General features: G+C 43.0%; 1 protein-coding gene across 2 annotated transcripts in view; it reads left to right on the plus strand.

Annotated features, from left to right (window-relative positions):
• Positions 1-22,553, plus strand: part of babam2 (BRISC and BRCA1 A complex member 2) — a 182,361-nt gene that overhangs the window by 53,517 nt on the left and 106,291 nt on the right. For both annotated transcript variants that reach the window (XM_033020560.1, XM_033020559.1), the window contains exon 6: positions 6,862-6,936. In XM_033020560.1, coding sequence (XP_032876451.1) covers positions 6,862-6,936 — 75 coding nt within the window. The remainder of the gene's footprint in view (positions 1-6,861; positions 6,937-22,553) is intronic.

Consider the following 22,553-nt stretch of genomic DNA (forward strand, 5'->3'; position numbering starts at 1 on the left):
ATTAGAGTACTCTAATGCTTCTCTTCAATATTTCAAAATGGTGATCAGAGTCATTGGTGTTCAAGACAAGTTCTGATTGTCAGTTAAGGGCCTGTCCCACTTTGCGATTTTTTTCGGCGACTGCCGGCGTCAGTGACTGACGTATCACATACCTGCCAGCATTTGAAAATGAAAAATTTTATTCTGAGTGAGCGGGTTACGGAGTGCGAGCGCCGAAGGGGCCCTCCTTAGCTCCTGAATTTTATTCCCTCATTTCAAAATCGTACTGTTCCGATTTTTCACACTTTTTTAACTTAATATTCGGAACAAGTACGATAAAATCAGACTAGTTGGCAGGTATGGTATCAGGGTCGCCGAAAGATTTAGAACATTTCAAAATCCAGCGGTGACAAAAAAAATCGTGCGACACCTGAGGAGACACCGCGCGTCAATACGTCATCACGCCGCAACTTTTTCGGTGACCTGATACGTCAGTCAATGATGCCAACAGCCGCTGAAAAAATCGCCAAGTGGGACAGGCCTTTTAGCCTGCAATGAGAGAAGATGGTAATTGTTCATTCCCTTTGTGAGAGTATTCTACAGAATATTGTACCCAATTGGTTTATAATGCAAACTCTCTTTAAGACAATTTTACAAGGCCATCAAAAGGGGGCAATAAAAGTCAGTTTTTGAGAATAATTCTGGGCAGGTGACGGGATCACTATAGATCAGGATTTTGGAAATAATGACCATATTTTGATTAAAGTGATACAGTGCAGAAACAGGCTCTTCGGTCCAACTTTCCCACACCGGCCATCAAGTCCCAGCTGCACTAGCCCCACCTGCCCATGTTTGGCCCATATCCCTCCAAACCTGTCCTACTCATGTACCTGTCGAACTGTTTCTTACATGTTGGGATCGTCCCTGCCTCAACTACTTCCTCTGACAGCTTGTTCCATACACCCTCCACCCTTTATATGGAAAAAGTTAACCCTCAGATTCCTATTAAATCCTTTCCCCTTCACCTTAAACCTATATCCTCTGATCCTCGATTCACCTACCCTGGGCAAGAGACTCTGTGCATCTACCCGATCTATTCCTCTCATGATTTTATACACCTATAAGATCACTGCTCAACCTCCTGCGCTCCAAGGAATAGAGTCCTTTTAGCCTACTCAACCTCTCCCTATGGTTCAGACCCTCGAGTTCTGGCAACATCCTCGTAAATCATCTCTGTTCCCTTTCCAGCTTGGCAATAATTAGTAATTGCAATTAGTATTAGTAATACTAAACTAAATACTAAATACATAATACTAAAGCAGGTCCCCACCTGCTTTAAAAGGGCATCAATTATACCGGTGCCCAAGAAGAGTAAGGTGACATGCCTCAATGACTATCGACCAGTGGCACTAACGCCGGTGGTGATGAAGTGCTTTGAGAGGTTGATCATGGAGCAAATCAACTCCTACATCGACAAAAACCTGGACCCACTGCAGTTCGCGTACCGCCACAACAGATCAACGGTGGATGCAATCTCGCTGGCCCTCCACTCCGCACTGGACCACTTGGACAACAAAAACTCATATGTCAGGCTGTTATTCATTGATTACAGCTCGGCATTTAACACAATCATCCCCTCCAAACTGGTTACCAAACTCGCAGAACTAGGTCTCTGCTCATCCCTCTGCAACTGGATCCTTGACTTCCTCGTCCACAGACCACAGTCTGTTCGTATTGGTGGAAATGTGTCAGCCTCAATAACAATCAGCACGGGAGCACCTCAAGGCTGCGTGCTCAGCCCCCTGCTGTACTCACTCTATACCCATGACTGCGTAGCGAACCATAGTGCGAACTCCATCATCAAGTTCGCTGACGACACCACTATTGTGGGGCGTATCGCTGATGGGGATGAGTCATAGAAACATAGAAACATAGAAAGTAGGTGCGAGAGTAGACCACCAGGTCCGTCGAGCCCGCACCGCCATTCGCTCATGGCTGAACACTAAACAGACACACTTACCCACAAACAGTAGACACAAGACACAGAACACAAGACACTACCCTCCCCTTTATACCGCTATCACCCCTCTCCACCCCAAAAACCTCGTGAGTCAGAGTACAGAAGAGAGATCGAGCAACTGTCCATATGGTGCCAGCGCAATAACCTGGCCCTCAACACCAGCAAAACCAAGGAACTGATTGTGGACTTTGGAAGGAGTAGGAGGGGGACCCACAGCCCCATTTATATCAACGGGTCGATGGTTGAAAGAGTCAAGAGTTTCAAATTCCTGGGCGTGCACATCTCTAAAGATCTTTCCTGGTCCGAGAACACTAATGCAATCATCAAAAAAGCACATCAGCGCCTCTACTTCCTGAGAAGATTACGGAGAGTCGGATTGTCAAGGAAGACTCTCTCTAACTTCTACAGGTGCACAGTCGAGAGCATGCTGACCGGTTGCATCGTGGCTTGGTTCGGCAATTTGAGCGCCCTGGAGAGGAAAAGACTACAAAAAGTAGTAAACACTGCCCAGTCCATCATCGGCTCTGACCTTCCTTCCATCGAGGGGATTTATCGCAGTCGCTGCCTCAAAAAGGCTGGCAGTATCATCAAAGACCCACACCATCCTGGCCACACACTCATCTCCCTGCTACCTTCAGGTAGAAGGTACAGGAGCCTGAAGACTGCAACAACCAGGTTCAGGAATAGCTACTTCCCCTCAGCCATCAGGCTATTAAACCTGGCTCGGACAAAACTCTGATTATTAGCAACCACGTTCTGTTATTTGCACTATCAGTTTATTTATTAATGTGTGTATATATTTATATCATGGTATATGGACACATTTATCTGTTTTGTAGTAAATGCCTACTATTTTCTGTGTGTTTAAGCAAAGCAAGAATTTCATTGTCCTATACAGGGACACATGACAATAAACTCACTTGAACTTGAACTTGAACTAATAGCAGCAATAATGAAAATAGTAAAGATAGACTAGTAATCAAATTTTTAAATTGAAGTATGTTTTGCTAGTTTGGTACATTTTTTTGATTATATGGATTGGAGACAGCTACATGGGGAAATCTGTTGCAGAGCAGCGTGGGAGTATTTGTGAAAGTACAGTGAGAGTTTAGACCAAATATATTCCAAGTAATTATAAATAGGTTCTAGTGGAGGGAGGATATACCTTCCTCCGTTATTCAGTATATCAAGGAGAAAAGAACATTGTAGATCGACAAAAAAAGCTGGAGAAAATCAACGGGTGAGGCAGCATCTATGGAGCGAAGGAATAGGCGACGGTTCGGATCGAGACCCTTCTTTAGACTGATGTCTGGGGGGGGGGGGGGGGGGGGGGGGGGGGGGTCGATTTTTCCAGCATCTGCAGATCTTTCTTAAACATAGAAAAACTTGTGATAATCAGCAAGAAATCCAGAAAGCCCAATGGTGTTTGCAAAGTGCTGGGATAATATTGATGATGGAGAGGCAGAAGCATGCATGAGAAAATACTGACACACAAATTCAAGGAAAATCCCTTAAAAAATGTAAAGGGGCAAATGAAGACCTGCAGAAATAACTTGGCTTGAGGATGGAATTCATAAAGTAGGCATTGAATGAAAACTATATCTGACTTCATAAAAGAGGGGGATGACGTGGTATATAGAAATGGAGACGGGGGACCTATTGAGGGATGTAGCATTATTATGTTGATAAAAGAGTACCAAGTGATAAAATAGTACATGCCAACCTTCCATGAGGAACCTTGTCAAAGGCCTTACTAAAGTCCATATAGACAACATCCACTGCTTTACCCTCGTCAATTTCCCTAGTAACCTCTTCAAAAAATTCAAGAAGATTAGTCAAACATGACCTTCCAGGCACAAATCCATGTTGACTGTTCCTAATCAGACCCTGTTTATCCAGATGCTTATATATATTATCTCTAAGTATCTTTTCCATTAATTTGCCCACCACTGAAGTCAAACTAACAGGTCTATAATTGCTAGGTTTACTCTTAGAACCCTTTTTAAACAATGGAAAAACATGCGCAGTACGCCAATCCTCGGGGACTATTCCCGTTTCTAATGACATTTGAAATATTTCTGTCATAGCCCCGGCTATTTCTACACTAACTTCCCTCAATGTCCTAGGGAATATCCTGTCAGGACCTGGAGAGTTATCATCTTTTATATTTTTCAAAAGTGTCAGTACTTCTTTTACTTTGAAACTCATAGTATCCATAGCTACTCTACTAGTTTCCCTTACCTCACATAATTCAATATCCTTCTCCTTGGTGAATACCGAAGAAAAGAAATTGTTCAATATCTCCCCCATCTCTTTTGGCTCTGCAGATAGCTGTCCACTCTGTCTCTCCAATGGACCAATTGTATCCCTTGTTATCCTTTTGCTATTAATATAGCTGTAGAAACCCTTTGGAGTTACTTTCACCTTACTTGCCAAAGCAACCTCATATCTTCTTTTAGCTTTTCTAATTTCTTTCTTAAGATTCTTTTTACATTCCTTATACTCCTCAAGCACCTCATTTACTTCATGCTGCTATAATTATTGTAGTTCTCCCTCTTTTTCCGAACAAGATGTCCAATCTCCCTTGAAAACCAGGGCTCTTTCCAATTTTTACTGTTTCCTTTCAACCGAACAGGAACATAAAGATTCTGTACTCTTAAAATGTCCCCTTTAAATGTCCTCCATTTCTCTTCTACATCCTTCCCATAAAACAAAATGTCCCAGTTCACTCCTTTTAAATCATTTCGCATCTCATCAAAGTTAGCCTTTCTCCAATCAAAAATCTCAACCCTCAAAGGTTCAAAGGTTGATTTATTGTCACATACACCTAGATGTAGTGAAATTCTTTTTTGCCAATGCAGCACATAAAAAAGAATACAAACATAACAATAATAAATAGCTTTAACATAAAACCCTAGGTCCAGTTCTGACCCTCTCCATAATTATATTGAAACTAATGGTATTGTGATCACTGGACCCGAAGTGCTCCCCAACGCATACCTCCGCCACCTGTCCCGTCTCATTTCCTAACAGGAGGTCCAGCACTGCCCCTCCTCTAGTAGGTACCTTTGCTGCAAAAAACTATCCTGCACACATTTTACAAACTCCAAACCATCCAGCCCATTTACAGAATGTGTTTCCCAGTCTATGTGTGGAAAGTTGAAATCTCCCACAATCACTACCTTGTGCTTACTACTAATATCTGCTATCTCCTTACATATTTGCTCTTCCAATTCTCGATCCCCATTTGGCGGTCTATAATACACCCCTATAAGTGTTGCTGCACCTTTCCCACTTCTCAGTTCCACCCAAATAGCCTCCCTAGATGAGCCCTCCAATCTATCCTGCCAAAGCACTGCTGTAATATCTTCCCTGACAAGCTCTTGCCCTCCACCTCTTGCCCCTCCAATTCTATCACACCTGAAGCAACGAAATCCTGGAATATTTAGTTTCCAATCACAGCCCTCCTGCAAGCATGTTTCACTGATCGCCACAACATCATACTTCCAGGTTTCTTTCCAGACTCTAAGCTCATCCACCTTTCTTACAATGCTCCTAGCATTAAAATATGCACATTTAAGAAACCCCCCACCTCTTATTCTCTGTTTATTTCCTTTTTCTTCTTTCTCCTCTTGTGTCCGAGTGCCTCCCATTCTGTCTACTAGCTTTCTCTATTTGAGTCCCTCCCCCCCCAACCATTCTAGTTTAAAGTCTCCCCAGTAGCCTTTGTAAATTTCCCCGCCAGGACATTGGTCCCCCTCGGGTTCAAGTGCAACCCATCCTTTCTGTACAGGTCCCACCTTCCCCAAAAGAAGTCCCAATGATCCAGAAACTTGAATCCCTGCCCTCTGCACCAGTCTTTCAGCCAAGCATTTATCCTCCGGGATTTATCCGGAATTTTATAGTCCTGCTTCCCCCCCCCCCCCCGGAAGGGGCGTTGCCTTCATTGCGGTGATTGACAGGCGAGAGGACCAATTAGCTGATCTCAAGGTTTTTTAAAATACTCATACCTTTTTATTTTTCATCGATGGGAAAAATCCTCGGGGCTGGCTCAGCGGAGGAGGACTGTGAGTAAGATGGCCAAAGATCAAAGCGATACAGTGTAGCGTTTTTGCTAAAATCAATATATAGCGCAGACAGAAAGTGGTCAAGATGAGACTTTTAATTATATAGATTTCCAGCATCAGCTGGCTTTTAGTTTCATTTATAGATTTATAACTCTACTCGGGTATTTACTCAGTTCCAATGCAACTTGAATAAGCAACCGAAATGGAAAATTAATCCATGTGGATGAATTGAAATGACAAGTGGTTTTGTTCTTATGCCTTGTTACTGCAATTTGCATGCTATATCCCCTCCCCCCCACCCCTCCATTATTATCTTATAAATCTGAAATGCTGTAGTTGGTTAGATTATTTATTCTTCTCCAGGAGTTAACCAGTTGAAACTGGAAAATGCAACCTTAAATTTAAACCAAAAGTTTGCAATTATACAAAGGTGTTAAATACTGAAACTAACTTCCCACTCAGATCAGTTTTGTGGATGCACCGGCCACTATGACCCCTTGATGTACACCAATTTCTTTTCAGATATTGAATATTCATTAGAAAGAGTCAAACATTTGAGTAATTGAGTAAAAAGACATTAAATATATTTTATGCATTCAAATGTTGCTCTTTTTTCCTGCATCAGGGATAGAAGTTATCTCCAGACTTATTATATGAAATGCTACCCATTCAATGTGTACACCACAACCATAATACATAGTGCAACATTTCACAGTTCTTCTTTCACGGGGTGGGGGGGTATTTTTTTCGATACGCTTCTCGGTACTATAATAATTCTTTGTGTCAATTCCACAGACAGGCGAATTCTCTGCTCGCTTCCTTTTGAAACTGCCGGTGGATTTCAGCAATATCCCAACGTACCTTCTCAAGGTAGAGTCTTCTCCTCCATTATCAAAATAGTATGTGGCTATGTTTAAAATTGTCTCTGGGACCACCGTCAGATAAGTTTCCATTTATGCTTTTGTTTTACACTCAATCCAACCCAGAATTTACTTGGTTGTTAGATTAAGGTTATTTCTTGCAACAAAGTTTAGTTTGGATTGATTTCCTGTTGCAGTGTCTGGTACCAATTTACTCATTGGGTAGGGTAATTTGAGGGAATTGGATAAAACCTAAAGAAGCAAAAAAGAAAACTAAGCAATCAATGGATGAAACAATAAATATGGGAAAGCAATAATGAACTCATTGTGAAGAAAAAAATTCTGGGGAAAGATCCAAAAAAGAAATTGGAGTCAGTAGTGTGTGGCATATGTATGAATATGTTTCAAATTAAATTTTTTTAAGTTGGGACCAATTCACTGGGGGAAAGTGAAATAGAGATATAGGTTTGTAAAAGCAAGACTGGAAACTAAATGTGTTTGATTTATATATTTACATTCCCACGCTCTTGATGATACAAAAGTTAGTGGTTTTGCAGATAGTGAATATAGCTGTGAAAGTTTGCAGCAGGATGTGGATCGATTGGCCAGGTGGGTGGAGGAATGGTTGATGGAATTTAATACAGCGAAGTGTGAGGTGTTGCATTTTGCGACGTCGAACAAGGACAGGACCTACATAGTAAATGGTAGGTCTCGGGGTAGTGTTGTAGAGCAGAGGGATCTAGGGGTACAAGTGCATGGTTCCTTGAAGGTCCAGTCGCAGGTAGATAAGGTGGTCAAAAAGGCTTTTGGCACTTTGGCCTTCATCAGTGAGAGTATTGAGTATAGAAGTTGGCAGGTCATGTTGCAATTGTATAAGACGTTAGTGAGACGGCATTTAGACAGGATTGTGTCGAGACACAGATCTGGGGAAGGGTATAAAACAATTTCTGCAGCATTGCAGGTCCCGCAGAGCACAGTGCCTCCGTCATTCTTAAATGGAAGAACTTTGGAACCACCAGGAGCTGGCCGCCCGGCCAAACTGAGCAATCGGGGGAGAAGGGCGTTACCTACGGTGAAGCATGGTGGTCAAAGATCTTATAGCGGAGCAAGATAGGCTACTCCTGCGAAATGCAATGGGCTGACGTGTAGTACGCTATGGAGGGGATCCTGGGCATTTTTCCATGCCCATTTTAGTAACCTGAGCCTACGTGACCCGACCCGACTCGCAGTGTAATCAATGTTGCGGGGCAACAGTTTGTGTGGGTTAGATTCATAAATCTGTCAGTTCATACTTCTTGTCAAGAATAAAATTTGACTTTGGTAATTGTCTTTTTTAATGTTTTTTAAATCATTTCTTTTTAAATGGCTCACAAGCAGTGTTTGAGTTGATTTTGTAGTAACCGGAACCGACCCGACTCGCAGGGTAATTGACATTGCGGGGGAACTTTTTGTGTGTGATATAGGGTTAGATTCATAATTCTGTTAGTTCATAATTCTGTTAATTCTTGTTAAAGAATAAAATGTTTATAAACACACATACATGAAAATTATATAAATGTATATAATCATATAACACACACAATTATATTTCTTCTGATCCAATAATGAACTTTATTTCAGACTAGACAAGGGACATTAAATAAGAAACATTGTAAATGAAACATTGTAAACCTCCCCGCAACTTCACACACACTAGGCCTTATCCCCCCACCCCCCCCCCCCGGCACTCCCTCGCCTGCCCCCTCACTACAATGTCTCCCCCCCTCCTATGACCCTCTCCCCGCTGCCCCGGACTCCCTCTCCTCGCTGCCCCGGGCCGCACACTCCCTATCCTCGCTGCCCTGAACCGCGCACTCCCTCTCCTCGCTGCCCCGGGCCCGCGCACTCCCTCTCCCGCTGCCCCGGGCCGCGCACTCCCTCTCCCGCTGCCCCGGACCCCACACTCCCTCTCCCGCTGCCCCGGGCCGCGCACTCCCTCTCCCCAGGCCGCGCACTCCTTCTCCCCGGGCCCCACACTCCTCCCCGCTGCCCCGGGCCGCGCACTCCCTCTCCCCGGGCCGCGCACTCCTTCTCCCCGGGCCCCACACTCCTTCTCCCCGCTGCCCCGGGCCGCGTACTCCCTCTCCCCGCTGCGGATTCAATCTTTGGCCGGAAGCAAGATGGCGGAACAAGATGGCGGGGGCTGGTTGCTAAAATGAGTCATATAATCGCCCATGAATCCACCCATGAGCGTACTACACGTTTGCGTGAGAGTAACCCATCTTGCTTCGCTATAAGATCTTTGGTGGTGGCAGCATCATGCTGTGGGGATGTTTTTCAGCGGCAGGAACTGGTAGTAGTTAGGATCAAGGGAAAGATGAATGGAGCAAAGTACAGAGAGATCTTTGATGAAAACCTGCTCCAGAGTGTTCTGGACCTCAGACTAGGGCGGAGGTTCACCTTCCAACAGGACAATGACCCTAAGCACACAGACAAGACAACGCAGGAGTGGCTTTGTGACAAGTCTGTGAATGTCATTGATTGGCCCAGCCAGAACCCGGACTTGAAACCGATCGTACATCTCTGGACCTGAAAATAGCTGTGCATCGACACTCTCCATCCAACCTGACAGAGCTTGAGAGGATCTGCAGAGAAGAATGGGAGAAATTACCTAAATATAGGTGTGCCAAGCTTGTAGCGTCATACCCAAGAAAACTAGAGGCTGTAATCGCTGCCAAAGATGCCTCAACAAAGTACTGAGTAAAGAGTCTAAATACTTATGTAAATGTGATATTTCAGTTGTTTATTTTTAATTACTTTGCAAAAATGTTTAAACACCTGTTTTTTATTATGGGGTATTGTGCATAGATTGATGATTTAAAAAAAATTAATCCATTTTAGAATAAGGCTGTAAAGTAACAAAATATGGAAAAAGTGAAGGGGTCTCAATACTTTCTGAATGCACGGTATACAAAATCATGAGAGGAATAGATCGGGTAGAGTCTTTTAACCAGAGTAGGGGGATCAAGGACTAGAGGACATAGGTTCAAGGTGAAGGGGAAAAGATGCATTAGGAATCCGAGGGGTAACTTTTTCACACAGTGTGTGGAACAGGCTGCCAGAGGTAGTTGAGTATGGAACAAGCTGCCACAGTTAGACAGGTACATGGATAGGAGAGGTTTGGAGGGTTATGGACCAAGCGCAGGCAAGTGAGACTTGGGTAGCTGGGACATTGCTGGCCGGTGTGGGCGAGTTGGGCCGAAGGGCCTGTTTCCACACTGCATCACTCCAAGGGAAATAGCGGGTGGGGGGAGGGGGATCAAAATGGTGTGTCGATTTCAGTAACAATCCTATAATATCAGCAAAACAGTAAGAATCTAGAATGTAGCATTAAACTGGTAGAATGATATATGATTTTTTATTAGTCAATTTCTCCACGTCAGAAATGTGCATTTTCTACAGATACCCATGTTCTTGGGGCAAGATGGGTCTGCCCCAAACGTCACCTATTCCTTTTCACCAGAGGTGCTGCCTGACCCACTGAGTTAACCAGCATTTTGTGTCTATCTTCCTTTTTATTGCATATACACTTGCTCTATTTCATCAAACCTTTACACTAACACTGTACATAATTAAAATAATGGAATATATATTGCAACAGCCATTAATGGACATAGAGACATATCTTTACTGCTATCGTGGAAAATGTTTAAAAATGTATGGGGGAATTTGCGTAAAGTTGGATTCCTGCAAGTCTGTTCAAATGTAATCCAGAGAGCCCCTGGTTTTGGATAGAGTTAAGGGGCTGTCCCGCTGTACAAGATAATTCAAGAGTTCTACCGAGTTTTAAAAAAATTCAAACTCGTAGTAAGCACGTAGAATGTACGTAGCAGGTACGTCGGCGGTCAGGACGTTTCTTAGCGGCTCGTAACGCTATCAGCAGGTACTCGGGAAACACGGTAAGCTCGTGAAGACTCGTGAAGATTTTTCAACATGTTGAAAAACGTCCACCAGAACCCCGAGTACCTACGAGCGGCTATTACCGTATTCTCCGAGTTCGAATCAGGGGAAACTTGGGAGAACTCTTGAATTAGCTCGTACAGTGGGATGGCCCCTTTAATAGAATAGGAAGCAGAAAACTATGGCTGTGCAAGAAGACGGTGGGAAAGATTTGCATAAAATTCAGGAAATTGCTTTTAAATGGCATGGTGATCGTAACTGTTGTGAAATTAGCAGAAAACGAATACGTGGGCCATCAGTTTGTTTTTAATGAATGCAACAAAGATTACTGCAAGACCATGAACGAAGCGCTCTTGGTTTAGTTCCAGGTAATACACTGAGGACAAAACTAATATGAATGCAGGGATAGAATAGGAAAATATCAACCACGTCATTGAGATTTGAGATGATAATTGAGAGTCAAAGATGTCCGTGGTATGTTTGGAATAAGGAAGACCTCAGAAAATGAAAATGCCACTCATTGTTCCAGTTCATATCCAGTACATGCAACAGATAAGTGAGCACTCTTGAATTAACTGGGAGGAAAAGTTGGCAAAGAATTAACAGTAAGGAATTTTTCAAAAAGAACAAAGACGTATCAAATTGTTCAATTACTTTCAGACGAGATGGATCAAATTAGAATATTGGAATAAATATAGATGAGGAATTTAAATTTGATGTGGGATGTTTGATTAAAGCAATGAATATACGAAAATCAAGAGGGAGGTATTAAGAGGTGAATAAAGGTGATTTGAAAGGCAAAATGAAGTGATTGAATGGAGATCAATAGTCTTTATAATAATAATTAAGGATGGGGCAAGATGAAGGGAGGAGGTTGTAGATGATAAAGCTTCATTATTCAACGTAGTTCATTCATAAATTCAGCATAAATTGCCAATTCAAACATTGTGCATCATTGGCCTTTGAAGGGAATCAGACAGTAGATAGCAGAGTCTCTGTCCAGAACTTTTGCAGTCTTCCTTTGATAAGCAGACTACGTGGAGGACCAGAGTGTAGCTTTAAACAAGGTGGAGTAATAGAATCAACAAGTATAGATTAACCACAGGTGATAGCAACATTGTAAGTAGCTGACGAAATTGGGGAATCGAAGGCAATGGTTCAAGAAGTCCTTTCACCGCCATCTTAAGTGCCAATATTGAAGGGTAGTAAATGCTGCAAAGAGTCACTATAGTTTAATCAACTCTATTTTCTATTAGGTCATAAGGAATAGGAGTAGAATTAGGCCATTGTCTACTCCGCCATTCAATCATGGCTGATCTATCTCTCCCTCCCAACCTATTTATAAGGTCTTGAAATTAAATAGAAAATAACATTTCCCTTAGTTGATGAGATGATAAGGAAAGAGCAAGAGAGAGAGAGAGAGAGAGAGGAAATAGTTGAGAGTTGGTATACATTCAAGTAGTCCACAGTGTAGGATTACATGTCATGTTAAGAGCTACATGTTTGTAGCCAAGTCCCACCCCACCAGTCACAGATCTTTGTCTAAAATCTGTCTAAAGTGATTTGATTCATGTACAGTGCTGTGTAATAATCTTTCATTTAAATACTTGTTTCAAGATTTCTGCTCTGCAGCAGGACCTGTGGAGGAGAAAGTTCCTTCTAGAACTTCAGGCTGAGACCAATCACATCAATCTGTGGCATGCTATATATTTGCAGCTTGTCAGGGTGTATGTGGTGGAGCAGCAGAGTGTGTTTTACCACAGCACTAAGGAACTGGGTACTCCAGGCAATAAACTAATGTGTATTAATGTGTTGTCCTTTGCTGACAGTAACTTTAGAAATCATGTTTTATCATATTATTAAACACATTTCCTTTTCTCGTAAGAGAAGACAGTTTAGCCCATTTGGTTCATGCTGGCTTTCAGAGGAGTTCCATCAACACCATCTTTTCCTCACTTGATCTTTCTGCGTCCTGTATATTAGTTCCATCCTACACACTAACGACAATTTACAGAAGCCAATTAACCTACAAACCAGCGCGTCTTTGGAATGTGGGAGGAAACCAGAGCGCCCAGAGAAAACCCACGTGGTCATAGGGAGAACGTACAAACTCCGCACAGACAAGCACACGTAGTCGGGATCAAACCCAGGTCTCTGGTGCTATGAGGCAACAGCTCTACCACTGCGCCACGGTGCTGCAATTTTGAACAAATGTTGAAATTTTGAATGAAGTCCAATTCTCGGGAAAGAATAAGCAATGTTAGCAATTTGTACCTATCTGTGAGAATTAAAAATTTTAAATGCTGTTTTTTCTCATTCAATGATTTCACACAAATTCTTGCAGTTTCTGGTGGTTAGAAGCTAGCAGAATTTTGTTTATCTGAATTTCCTTTATTGTCATTCAGACCTTTCAGTCTGAACGAAATTTCGTGCCTGCAGTCATACATACAATAATAGACAACAGAACAGACAGTAAACACAAATTAACATCCACCACAGTGAGTCCACCAAGCACCTCCTCACTGTGATGGTGGCAAAAATCTTAGGGCTGCAGTCTCTTCCCTCCTCTGCGCTGAGGCGATACCCCACCGGGCGATGGTAAATCAGTCCCGCGGCTCACCGAGCTCCGCGAACGGGCCGGTTCAAACACCGCGGCCCGGGGTGGTCGAAGCTGCCGCCCTCCAGTCCAGCGGACGCAGTTGTTGACGACGTCGTCCACTGGCCCGCGGCCGAACCCCGGACTCAGGCCTCCGCCGCCAGAACGCCGTCTCAGCCACCGGAGCACCGTTCCAGCCCCAAGCCGGGTCGCCCTCACGTGAGCGTCTCAGCCCCGCGCCAGGCCGCCCTCACGGGAGCGCCGTTACCCTCGAGCTGGGCCTCCCCGACGGGAGCGCCGTTACCCTTGAGCTGGGCCGCCCCGACGGGAGCGCCGTTACCCTTGAGCTGGGTCGCCCCGACGGGAGCGCCGTTACCCTTGAGCTGGGCCGCCCTCACGGGAGCGCCGTTTCCCTCGGGCTGGGCCGCCCCGACGAGAGCGCCGTTACCCTCGGGCTGGGCCGCCCACACGGGAGCGCCGTTTCCCTCGGGCTGGGCCGCCCTCACGCCCATATCTCCCATTACTTTGCCATGAATACTATTTATCAGTGAATTCTTACAAAATTACTGATGTATGACTGAAGGCAGGACAAAAATGCTTGCTGAAAAATTAAAAAAATCCGCAGACAGAAATATAAAATAACAGTTCTGTGTATACATTTCAGGTTGATCTTTCATCGATTATTTTTGAATTGCAATGAACAGAATCCCAAAGGGAAGGCTTTCCCTTTTAATTCAACTAACTATTTTTAAAAGGAAATCTGAATATGTGCCTTGTCTCATTTCTTTCATTACCTTGAGATACACTGATTTTTTTTTATTTGATGAGTACAAAATCAAGGATGTTTCAGATGGGTGCCCCAAGCAAGGCCCAGCAGTTAGGGATGAGTTTAATCAGAATTATTGTGTTGAAGACTAAGCTGCAGTCAATGAATAACTTCCTGGAATAAGTGTTTTGTTTACTTTATTAGTATTGTCATGTATACAAAGGTACAGTGAGAAGCTTTTTGTTGCGTTAGCGAAAATATTGTACATGATTTCAAACGAGCTGTCCACAGGATAAAGGGAATAACATTTAGTGCAAAATAAGTCCAATTAAACATAGTTCGAAGGTCTCCAATGAGGTAGATAGGAGGTCAGGACCACTCTTTGGCTGTTGCCTAATAACAGCTGGGAAGAAACTCTACCTGAATCTGGAGGTGTGCTTTTTTCAAACCTCGTACCTCTTGCCTGATAGGAGAGGGGAGAAGAGGGAATGGCCAGGGTGCGACTCATCCTTGATTATGCTGCTGGCCTTGCCGAGGCACCGTGAGGTGGAGATCAATCAATCAATCAACCTTTATTGTCATCTTGCAAAATGAGAAGACGTTTCCCAGGGAATACCGGAGCATCGCACATAAAACTTAAACATTTCACACATTAAATAAAAACAATAAAAACAATCCAATCCCTGATAAAACAGTACGAATAGTTAAAAAGTGCAGGTAAAAAACAGCAACATTAAAATACGAGTAAAAACAGTCATAAATTGTCCAGGGCAGCTGATTTAAGTGGCCATTGCCAGAGTTATTAAATTGTCAGTGCAAAACGATGGAGTCAATGGAAGGGAGGTTGGTTTACGTGATGGTCTGTGCTACGTCCATAACTTTCTGCAATTTCTTGCGGTCTTGGATGGAGCTGTTCCCAAACCAATCTGTGATGCATCTCGATAAAATAATTTCTACGGCGCATTTGTAGAAGTTGGTGAGAATTGTTGATGCAAAACTCCCTAAACCTTTTAAGGACGTTTATATAGTAAATGTGACATAGAAACATAGAAAATAGGTGCAGGAGTAGGTCATTTGGAGGATTTTTTTAAAAGGCCGCATCCACAAGAGCAGGTCAGAGGCTGGGTGTACTGCAGCAAGCAACAAGTCCCTTGATTCCCGATCTACCACTTGGAAAAACACAAGCAGTAAGTCCGTGAAGTCACACATCTTGATTTGGAAACGCATAGCTAATCGTTTCTGATTATCAGGTCAGCACAGTGGCTCACCTGTAGAGTTGCTGCACTCCAGCTGCAGAGACATGGTTTCGAGGCTGACTACGGGTACAGTCTGTGCAGAGTTTGTATGTTCCCCCTGTCCGGGTTCTCCGGCTTCCACCTACAGTCCAAAGATGTGCAGGTTTGTAAGTTAATTGGGTTCTGTAAATTGCCCCGAGTGTGCAGGGTGCGAAACTGGGATAACAGAACTAGTGTACTGGTGATCGCTGGTCGCCCCAGATTTGATGGGCCGAAGGGCCTGTTTCTGTGAAATCCTGCCTAACAACACTGTGGGAGTATCTTCACATTAACTGCACCATTCTAGAGACTATCTCAGCATCATGTTATTGAGGACAATTGAAGCTGGTCTTTCCTGTAATACTAATATCCCTTTTTTTTACATCTCCCCTTTTAAAAAAAAGATCTGGTAAATATCAAATGATCCGTGATCCATTCCATGCGTTGTGTTTATCGCAAAATCTTTTGCTAAAGTCAATTTTTCAATTTATAAATTGTACCAAACATTAACTCCCAGATTCAAAGTATATTTTAACATAATTTATTGATCTTTTTGTTAATCTTGATTTCTTTGGGCAAGAACCCTCTATCTCTTGTAGACGATTCTAGCATATGTTCTATTTTTGGTTGGTGCCAGAAAATGCGTTCAAGACCTGCATATCTGTTAATAAGTTGCCTGTTGTTTCTAAAGCAGAACGACTTAATACCTAACTGGGATAATTTACCAGGAACTTGGAGAAACTCTGTATCTGGGTGACCGTTGTGACATTGTAAATGCTCAGTCGGGTCTGAATGGCTTCCGACATTTGCATTTTGCATCGTTGAATAAAGATAGTGAAGAGGAAAAAAAAAAGTTGCTCATTGCACATTATCTTACTTAGCTTTTTCTGAGAATTTCAGCAGATTGAATCTATGGTGACAGCACAACAAGCAATTGATGGGAGCCATGTTTAGAAGTTTCAAGTCCAATTAATTCCATTCTTTTGCTCACTTTGGCAGCCAGGAAAACACTTGAAAATGGAATTGAATTAGTTACTTAGTTTAGTTTAGAGATACAGTGTGAAAACTGACCTTTCGGCCCACCGAGTCCCCGCCGACCAATGGTTCCCGCACACTAGCACTATCCTACACATACTAGGGACAATTTATAATTTTACCAAGCCAATTAACCTACAAACCTGCACATCTTTCGAATGTGGGAAGAAATCGGAAATCTCTGAGAAAACCCACGCAGGTCATGGGGAGAGCGTACAAACCAAAGATCTTATAGCAGAGCAAGATGGCCTACTCCTACGCAAAACACGTAGTACGATCATGGGAAGATTCATGGGCGATTATAGGACCCATTTTAGCAACCAGCCTCCGCCATCTTGCTTCCGGCCGAAGATCGGATCTTTGCTTCCGCCTCCGCTCCCGTATCATCGCTTTGACTTGGGCGGGGAGAGGGGGTGCGCGGCCCGGGGCAGCGGGGAGGCCTGAGGCCTTGGCGGGGTGAGGGAGGTGCGCGGCCCGGGGCCTAGGCGGGGAGAGGGAGTGCGTGGCCCGGGGAGAGAGGAAAGGAGTAGTACAAGTGGGGTAGTGGTGGCGCAGGAGGGTTGGGTAGGGCCGGGGGAGGGAGAGAGCAAAGACCTTATAGTGAGCTCCGCTATAAGATCTTTGGGAGAGAGAGGAGGGTAGGGGCCGGGGTGCAGAGAGCATGGGGAGAGATGTGGAGGTTGGGGGCTGGTGGGTTAAGGGAATACAGCATAGGAGGGGGGGAGACATTGTAGTGTGGGGGGAGGCGAGGGAATGCCGGGGGGGGAGAGTTGAGGGGTGAAATAGGGCCTAGTGTGTGTGAAGTTGCGGGGAGGTTTACAAGGTTTATTATTTAATGTCCCTTGTCTAGTCTGAAATAAAGTTCATCATTGGATATAAAAATCAGAAGAAATATAATTGTGTGTGTTATATGATTATATACATCTATATCACATTCATGTATGTGTGTTCTTTCCAGCACAATCTAGTCAGTTGTATGCTCATGGAATAAAACCATCCTTAAGTTATACATCTTTTGTAAATCTTGCTCAAAACAAAGTTAATTTTGAGAAATTCTTCAATTAGATAACCCCACAGGCAGATCTCATTCCACTCTCTGGCTATTGGGAAGACCAGACCCCTTTTTATTTGTGGAGAAACAACTCCATAGAAAATAGAAAATAAGCACAAAAACATTAAGTAACATTCCAGGGCTAGAGCAACTGGAATCTTCATATTGCTATTATTTTCCCAAATACTGCAGATGTGAACAGTGTGATTACATTAATGTGATTAGATGAATGAATTACAGAGTGCAAGTGTAATACAAAATCAACTCAAACACAGCCTATGAACCATTTAAAAAGAAATGATTTAAAAAACATTTAAAAAGACAATTACCAGAGTCAAATTTTATTCTTGACAAGAATTAACAGGTGTGAACTAACAGAATTACACCAAAGATCCTATAGCTCTGCTATAAGATCTTTGGATTACACTGCGAGTCGGGTCGGGTCGGGTAGGTTCCGGTTATTAAAATGGGCGGGGAAAAATGCCCAGGATCCCCTCCGTAGCGTACTACACGTCAGCCCATTGCATTTCGCAGGAGTAGAACATCTTGCTCCGCTATATGACTTTTGGTACAAACTCCGTACAGACAGCACCCGCAGTCAGGATTGAACTCGGGTCTCTGGCGCTGTAAGGCAGCAGCTCTACCGTTTAATACTTGAATGTGTGCAAATTTCTAAAGCTGCTGCATATAAATATATTTTTTGCCAATATGTCATAATCGGCAAGACCACCAGCATAATCAAGGACAACTCTCATCCTCTCCCTCTTCTCCTCTCTCACTCCCTCTTCTCCACTCTCCCACCAGGCAAGAGGTACAGAAGTTTGAAAATGCATGCCTCTAGATTCAGAGACAGTTTCTGCCCAGTTGTTATAAGGCAACTGAACCAACCTATCACCAACTAGAGCGCGGTCCTGACCACCATCTCTTTGGAGACTTTCAAACTATCTTTAATCTGACTTTGTGTCAGAAGGAACTGCAGATGCTGGTTTAAACCGAAGATAGACACAAAAAACTGGAGTAACTCGGCGGGACAGGCAGCATCTCGCATCCGAAACGTCACCCATTCCTTCGCTCCAGAGATGCTACCTGTCCCGCTGAGTTACTTGAGCTTTTTGTTCCTATCTTTAATCTGACTTTGTTGAACTTTATCTTGCAGTCAATGTTATTCCCTTTATCCTGTATCTGTACAATATGGATGGCATGTTTGTAGACATCTGTAGTCTTTTCGCTGTACCTCGGTACACGACAATACCAATAGTTTATTTGGTAAACTGGATGAAAACAATGACGAAGTTGATATGGAGATGGCGTAGCAAAGATGCTGCACTGAATTGATTCCTGGAATGAGATGGTTATGAGGAAAGATTGAGCAGAACAGCCCTTCCCCACGTGGAATTTAGAAGCGTGACTAGTGATCTTATTGAAACCACCTTGTCTGAAGAAAGGTCCTGACACGAAACGTCACCTCTCCATGTCCTCCAGGGATGCTGCCTGACCCGCTGAGTTACTCCAGCACTTTGTGTCTTTTTTTTTAATTCAAAGGGGCCTTGAAAAGGTAGATGTTGTGGAAATGTTTCCCCAGTGGAGGGTTTGTAAACTGGGAGGCCTAGTCTTAGGATAAGCTGTTGACCCTCCTCTCTCTGAACGAGGTGAAGAGGAATAATTTCTCAAAGGGTTGGGAACCTTTGGAATGTTCTACTCCAGAAGGATGTAAATGATTAGTCATTAAGTCGCTTCTACTCTGGGACAGTTGTTTGGACTAAAGCAAATTAAAGAACTATGGAAAACAAGCAAAAAAAAATCTGGAATTCAGGCCACGTATTAGGACAGACATTTCTGGAGAACATGGATAGGTGACATTTCAGATCAGGGCCCTTCTTCAGAAGAAGTCTGAAGAAAGGTCCCGACCCGAAACATCACCTATCCATGTTGGGGTGGGAGATTGCAACCTTCAAGTCGCGACGATTGCAATCAACCTGGCGTGCACAATCAAATAAGATCAAATAGAACAAGTTGTCCTACAACTTTAGGCTGTGCACGCCATACGCAAGAAGAAGACCTATCCATGTTCTCCAGAGACGCTGCGTGACCCGTTGAGTTACTCCAGCACTGTGAGTCCTTTTGTGTAAACCAGCATCTGCAGTTCCTTGTTTCTAAATCAGGACAGCTATGATCTTATTCGATGGTGGAACAGACTTGAGAGACTGCTTAGCCTTGTCTCGCCTCTGTATCCTATGTTTTTTATGAACCTGAAAAGTATTCCTCTTGAAAAAAATTAAAAAATCAAGTAGATGGTTCATAGATGATTAAATAATGGTGGATTATTGGCAGTACATGTGACCATTCTCATTTTGGATTTCCACGATGCAACTAACAAAGAATCATTTATTTTGCACAAGGATCACTTGATAAATGAACTATAATGGGTAACTTTTTAATGAAATACAAATGACTGTGGTGTGGATTGGTTAAATTGAGTTCAACTGATTATGCTTATATTCACGATCCAGACAGAATACTGAATCAGACTGAATGCCCCAAGAATGCCTCAGAGAGAAACATCAAACGTACTCCTATTTATAGTCTACTTGTAGAAAATAGTTTATGAACATTGTACCAAAATAGTACTTGTGGTGATTCAAGGTTGCTGCTGTAGGCTTTTGTATTCTCAGACTTTCTGTGTCAGCACACAATATACAAGTAGTATTTGTGTTTATCAAGGCTGTAAGGAACCTTATTTTTATGTAAAGAAAAAGTTATGTAACTCAAAAGTGGTTCACAGAAAATTAAAAAAGAAAGGCACTGCCCAAGAAGAATAGTTTTATGCAGACATGGTGTGCTGCTGAGATTGTTGTTGTAGACCTTCAGCACACAGACATTATTAGTATTCTTGTCTAGACATGAGATCAGGTACCTCTGTGGTCATGAGCTCATTCATCCTCCAAGAAAGGTTCTTGGGTTTCAAAGGTGTATAGAGTGAGAAAAAGAAAACATTGAGAGGCCTGCATGAAATGTAGAAGATAATGCCATGATTGAAGTGTTTTCTGAGGTGGATGTGCACCATGAGACTTTCGGATGATGTTAGCCATTGTTGAATCTAATTTGGCTGCTCCTCAGATCAACTTGGAAGTCGGCATTTATGCTTTGGTTTGGATCTTGCACGCAGGACCCCAGGGCATTTATGCAAACGAGACACACAAAAATAAACAAAGCACTCAGGAAAGAGCCAGCTGGACCATCTATCTCATTCAGGTTCAATGTAACAATTGAAAGTGATCTTAAATAGCCACCTGCTCTGCTCAGTCGACTTTCAGAAAGGCTTTTCCAAACATGTATTAACTTAACTTATTCCAAAGGTCTATGACCTTCAGTAAAAAGGAGAGCATCTAACATCCACTCTAAGTCTATGCGTGCATATAATTTAAATACCACACAGTCGTTTCCCATAATAACTATAATACGGTTTCATTATAACTAAGATTATCATCTATTCGGTTATACAGTGCCCTCCATAATGATTGGGACAAAGACCATTCATTTATTTATTTGCCTCTGTACTCCACAATTTGAGATTTATAATAGAAAAAAATCACATGTGGTTAAAGTGTACATTGTCAGATCTTATTAGCCATTTTAATACATTTTGGTTTCACCGTTTAGAAATTTCAGCTGTGTTTATACATAGGCCCCCATCCCCCCATTTCAGGGCACCATAATGGGACACATGGCTTCACAGGTGTTTGTAATTGCTCAGGTGTGTTTAATTGCCTCCTAAATGCAGGTATAAGAGAGCTCTCAGCACCTAGTCTTTCCTCCAGTCTTTCCATCACATTTGGAAACTTTTATTGCTGTTTATCAACACGAGGACCAAAGTTGTGCCAATGAAAGTCAAAAAAGCAATTATGAGTCAGAATAAAACTGTTGGAGACATCAGCCAAACCTTAGGCTTACCAAAATCAACTGTTTGGAACATCATTAAGAAGAAAGAGAGCACTGGTGAGCTTACTAACTGCAAAGGGACTGGCAGGCCAAGGAAGATCTCCACAGCTGATGACAGAAGAATTCTCTCTATAATAAAGAAAAATCGCCAAACACCTGTCTGACAGATCAGAAACACTCTTTAGGAGTCAGGTGTGGATTTGTCAATGGCCACTGTCCGCAGAAGACTCCATGAACAGAAATGCAGAGGCTACACTGCAAGATGCAAACCACTGGTTAGCTGCAAAAATAGGATGGCCAGGTTACAGTTTGCCAAGAAGTACTTAAAAGAGCAACCACTGTTCTGGAAAAAGGTCTTGTGGACAGATGAGACGAAGATTAACTTATATCAGAGTGATGACGAGCAAAGTATGGAGGAGAGAAGGAACTGCCCAAGATCCAAAGCATACCACCTCATCTGTGAAACACCGTGGTGGGGGTGTTATGACCTGGTAATGTATGGCTGCTGAACGTACTGGCTCACTTCTCTTCATTGATGATACAACTGATGACGGTAGTAGCATAATGAATTCTGAAATGTATAGACACATCCTATCTGCTCAAGTTCGAACAAATGCCTCAAAACTCATTGGCCGGCAGTTCATTCTACAACAAAACAATAGGTGCAGGACTAGGCCATTCGGCCCTTTGAGCCAGCACCGTCATTCAATGTCATCATGGCTGATCATCCCCAATCAGTACCCCGTTCTTGCCTTCTCCCCATATCCCCTGACTCTGTTATCTTTAAGAGCCCTATCTAGCTCTCTCTTGAATGTATCCAGAGAACTGCTAAAGCAACAAAGGAGTTTTTCAAAGTTAAAAAATGGTCAATTCTTGAGTGGCCAAGTCAATCACCCGATCTGAACCCAATTGAATATGCTGAAGAAAAAACTGAAGGGGACTAGCCCCCAAAACAAGCATAAGCTAAAGATGGCTGCAATACAGGCCTGGCAGAGCATCACCAGAGAAGACACCCAGCAACTGGTGA

This window comes from Amblyraja radiata, chromosome 5, assembly GCF_010909765.2.
Source record: "Amblyraja radiata isolate CabotCenter1 chromosome 5, sAmbRad1.1.pri, whole genome shotgun sequence".
Lineage (NCBI taxonomy): Eukaryota > Metazoa > Chordata > Chondrichthyes > Rajiformes > Rajidae > Amblyraja > Amblyraja radiata.